Consider the following 4,343-nt stretch of genomic DNA (forward strand, 5'->3'; position numbering starts at 1 on the left):
GGGGTATCTGTCAGGCCTGTCATTGATCTGCCCCATGTTGGGCGCCAGTTGTCGCGGCCGCTGCAGTGGTGAGCATGAGACCAGCTCAATGCTCAGTAACCCGGAGACGCGTGGATGAGGCGTGAGACAGCAAGATGGCAGAAGCTCCTCTTTATTGTGAGCTGGGTGTGACCTTTATAGCCCTCAAGGCACCTTGGGATCGTGTGATCAGGGCCCTACAGCCAGTCCTAGCTATCCCACTCCGCATGAAAGCCTCAGGTCTGGGGTGTGTCCAGGGCATGCAGGGAGGCACTCAGCCAGTCAGAGGAGAGCCGAGCCAGTCATGATTGCTGCGTGTCCACAAAGGAGAGGTCAGTTAAGACTTCCTTGCTTTCACGCAACAGACTGTGACCCTCAACTCCCCACAGGGAGGAACCCTAACGTGACAGAGCACCATTCTCAAACGAATCCCTTGACAGGTGATGAGCTGGGCTGGTCTGCCTGGGTGGAGAGAATGGAGCTTCCTGGTGATGAGGAGATGTGGCCCTCCCCAGAGTTCACTCCTCCTAGTGTTTAGGGGCTGGGCTGTTCTTCAAACTTTCTCAGTTTCCTTTCAGCTCTGAAGAGGAGGTGGAGTGTGCAAGAGAAACCGAGCAGGAGGTAGGCAGGGCTCTGGGGAGAGGGGCCTAGGCCCCAGTTGGGAGGGCAGGTGGCGGAAGGGCCTCTGGCCACATGCTCTTGAACTCTGTCGTAGCCACTCAAGGCAGCCTCTACCTCCAAAGTCGTTCATGAACCAATATTTTCCTGCCTTGCAGTGCTCCAGATCAGGGCCTTTGTTCATCTAAGCCATAGGTTCCCAAAGTGGGCAGTACCACCTCCCGGGGGGGGGTGCTGGAATGATCCAGGGGAAGGGTAGTAGTTTGAAATGATGCAAATTTAAAAAAAAAAGAGTTAAAGAAATTAGATTTCCAGGGGAGTACTGAAAAAGGGATGGTAGGCTAAATAAGTTTGTTAACCATAATGTCTCATGGGCAGGGGAGGTGGGAGGATCAGGGCCTGGGCCGGAACGAAAGCCAATGCTGTGCCTTTGCCTGCAGGCACCTGAGGGCACCAGGAGAATGCCGCGCTCTCAGAACACCAACAAGATTGCCATGAGTAGCCCAAGGGCCCAGCCAGAGTCTGGAAGCCAAGCAGATGGTGACAGTGGTAAGGCTTTCTCTGGGTGATGGGCTATAAGAAGGAAGCAGGAACTCTGGGAGTTGGTAGCTGTCCGTGCTGGTGAAATCTAGACTTGAGACATCTCCCTACTAGAACTTGATCCCACTTTTTGTTTGCTGGAAGGAAGTTAAGATGTAGCTGAAGAAGCATTTGCCTCTGGTCCTCAGTTTCCTCATTTCTAAAGGCTTGTCAAAACGAATGCTCTCCTGAAGGCTGTCCTGAATTCTGTGACCCTGGTTGGTCTCTGTAGGGGCTAGCCCAGGCAGACTTGGCCATGTGGAATTAATTGCTCCAGGGAGCAGGCCAGGGGACTAGCTGACCTATTACATCAGCAGAGAATCACCAGTCGTGTCTCAGGAAAAGCTTGGGGTTTTTTCTCTAATTAAGACAGTTGTAATGTCAGGAGAGTGAGGAGTTGAACCTCAGGGAGAAAGTTGTGGAGGAGAAGGAAAGAGGAAGAGGAGGATGGTGATGCCAGCCTGAAGCCAGGCAGGGCAGTCACCCTACACAGGGGCTATTGTGGAGAGAGGCCAGCAGGCTAGTCCAGACTGGCTGCCAGGCTCTGGGGATCATGGGGACAGCCAGCCCTGGCATGACCTGCAAAGTGTGGGCTACAGGTTCTAGCTGTAGCATCGGAAGGCAGATAAGAAAAAGATTCCTGGGCCAAGGAAGGAGTGGGGTGGGACTGAGGAGGAGGAGGCCACTTGGGGGCTGCTGGGGGGCAGGGGAGTTGGGGACAGGGTGGTGCTGTTCAAGGGAGTTCTGTTTGGGAGGAAATGGAGAATGGCCCCTCTGAACCCAGCAGCCACAGACAGAGCAGCCCAATGGTTAGCCCAGGTTGCCGTTTCATTGAATGTGAGGTTTGGCTCTAACCTTGGCTCCAGATGGTGACTTGGCTTGTTAGTGGGCTCTTTGGAGCCAAGACTGAGCTCCCCGCTCCTACTCACCTGCCAGCTGGGGAACAGGTCAGAGGTGGGGGCAGAGGGGGAGCGTCGCTTGGCAGCCTGGTGCCCTGGGAGTCAGTGTGACCTTGGGCAGGTCATCTCTTCGGGCCAATTCTACTACTCTGAGTTAGCTCCCTTTGTGCCCTAAATCTGTAGGAGGATCTCACAAGGTAGCAGGTGTAAAAGGCTTTGTGTAAGGGAAGTTTCCCTTGTTCTGTTCCCTCCACAGAGAGCGAGATGGACCAAAGTGAAGAGCCCTGGGTGCTGCCTGAGAAAGTTGGGTAGGATGATCTGTGGGGGCCCATGAGCGCAAGCTGGGGCGGGGGTGGGAAGGATACTGGGGTAGGAACTGGGGAGAAGCCAGCAAGCTGGGCAACCCACACTGGTATCCAGATGGAGCCAAGGGACCCAAGAGCATGGTGAATTCCAAAGTCAATCAGCAGGTGTTGCCTCGGTGCCTCCTCTGTGCCAGGTGCTAGACTGGGGGCCTGCCCTTGGGGTGCTTAGACTCAGGCACCTCTAAAAACACCCAGACTACATACATCAAGGTGAGCTAGGCCCTGCTGGGAAAGGCAGCCTTTGAGCTTCGGGGCCAGGAGGCGTTCCAGAGAGCCGTGACCTTTCGGCCTTGCCCAACCCATCCTGACATAAGTAGGTTTCTCTTGCCATACAGTTTGCCTTTCATGTGCAAAATAATTTCATTCTCAGAATCTCCACTTAAGAGTCTGTTGTCTGTTTAGTGGGGCAGGTAAAAGGACAGGAGGGGGCAGTCCCCTAAAATTTCTGGATGATAAGATCATAAACCTACCGGTGTGACTTTGGGCAAAGTACTTCTCTGGGCCTGTAAAATGGTTGGATTAGATGGCCTCTCAGGGCCATTCTGGCTCTACCTTCATGATGCTGAGCTGGTGATGGCATGATGTGGGACATTGAGTAAGCCCACACTTGAGGCCTTGATAGGCGTAGTCTCCAGTGGAGAGGGAGGTATCTTCCTTCCCTCCTCAGATGAGCTTGTATTTATTGACCTACATACATGTTCTATTCCCCAGTAGAATGTGAGCGTCTTGAGGGCAGGGCCTGTTTCACCTTTGCCTCTGGAGCCTCAGAACCTAGTGCAAGGCTTTTTTATAGAGGAGGTGCTTATAAAAATTATATTCAATTTAATTGAAAATTTATGATTATGTAGTAGTGGGTGTTATTTATCATCTTCTCTGTTGGCATTTTCTCTCCCTGGTAGATTGTAAGCTACATGAGGGCATGCAGAGACTATTTGACTTTGTCCCTCCCCCACACCTAGCACAGAGCCCTCTAGGAGTGACTGAAGAGGTGTCCCAAGCGTAGAAAGCAGTGGGAGGGGAAAGCCTGAGATCCCACCTGGCAGGGCCTGCCTGCTTGGGCCCCAGTCTGAGCTGAGGAGCAGGGGCCATGGGGGGGGGACCGTTTTTGTCCCTGCCCAGGCCCCCATGGGCACTGCTGCTTCTGCCCCTCACAGGTGGAAGAGGAGCTGCAAGCAGGCTGTCAGAGAGCTGGATGAGATCGGGGACCACATGGACGATGAGGCGCGCACTCCTCCTGGAACCAAGACTCCCTCCTCTGTCTGCCCTCCCAACAAGATAAGACAGGTGAGGCACGCACGCTCTCCTGGGTTCAGCGGCTGCCGCGCCGTCCTCATGCCCACATCTTCGTTCTCATCTCCATCTCTCTCAGCAGGCGGTGTGGCCCCCGCGGACCTTCCTGCGCACGGTGCAGAAGAACCAGATGCTCATGACGCCCACCTCAGCCGGCCGCACCAGCGTCATAAAGTCGTTCATCAAGCACAACACTCTGCACCACGTGGGTGCCAAGGTCAGCGTCGGGGCTGGGGGCAGCCAGGAGGGAGCCTTCTTTGCCTGGCGTGTGCCCAGAAGTTCCACAGGATAGCTGAGCGTGCAGTTTGGGGGTGGCAGCCTTCCCAGGGAGCTGGGGGGTGCAGTGATCCAAGCAGTGGCCGTAGATGAGCCAGAGGTCTGGTGTGACTGTAGAGAGGAGGTGGCTTTGACCCTGGCACTCTAGGCCCAGGCCAAGAGCTGAGGCTCGATTTAACGTTGTGGTTGCATACAGAATAGTCTTAGGAGATTAGCTTAATTAAATGGCATATCTTCCCCTCCCCATAGTGTGTATGATGATTAAGAGAAACTCAGCCTACTCTACTTACCTTGTCAG

At 54.3% G+C, this 4,343-nt stretch overlaps 1 protein-coding gene across 1 annotated transcript; it reads left to right on the forward strand.

The window, feature by feature from the left end:
* Nucleotides 1-114: 114 nt before the first annotated feature.
* LOC114036233 (inner centromere protein-like) lies at nt 115-4,185 on the forward strand. The gene is made up of 7 exons (XM_027852706.1): nt 115-156; nt 253-350; nt 597-639; nt 1,077-1,185; nt 2,371-2,422; nt 3,634-3,763; nt 3,849-4,185. The coding sequence occupies exons 1-7, from the start codon at nt 115-117 to the stop codon at nt 4,059-4,061; spliced, it is 687 nt and encodes a 228-aa protein (XP_027708507.1). The 3' UTR covers nt 4,062-4,185.
* Nucleotides 4,186-4,343: the final 158 nt, after the last annotated feature.

The sequence above is a fragment of the Vombatus ursinus genome, unplaced genomic scaffold (assembly GCF_900497805.2).
Source record: "Vombatus ursinus unplaced genomic scaffold, bare-nosed wombat genome assembly UNPS02000478.1, whole genome shotgun sequence".
Taxonomy (NCBI): domain Eukaryota; kingdom Metazoa; phylum Chordata; class Mammalia; order Diprotodontia; family Vombatidae; genus Vombatus; species Vombatus ursinus.

Coding starts and splice junctions, on each gene's coding strand:
- LOC114036233 (XM_027852706.1), top strand. CDS start 115: ATGAGGCGTGAGACAGCAAGATGGCAGAAGCTCCTCTTTATT. Junction 2,423..3,633: donor GTGCTGCCTGAGAAAGTTGG/GTAGGATGATCT, acceptor TGCCCCTCACAG/GTGGAAGAGGAGCTGCAAGC. Junction 3,764..3,848: donor CTCCCAACAAGATAAGACAG/GTGAGGCACGCA, acceptor CATCTCTCTCAG/CAGGCGGTGTGGCCCCCGCG.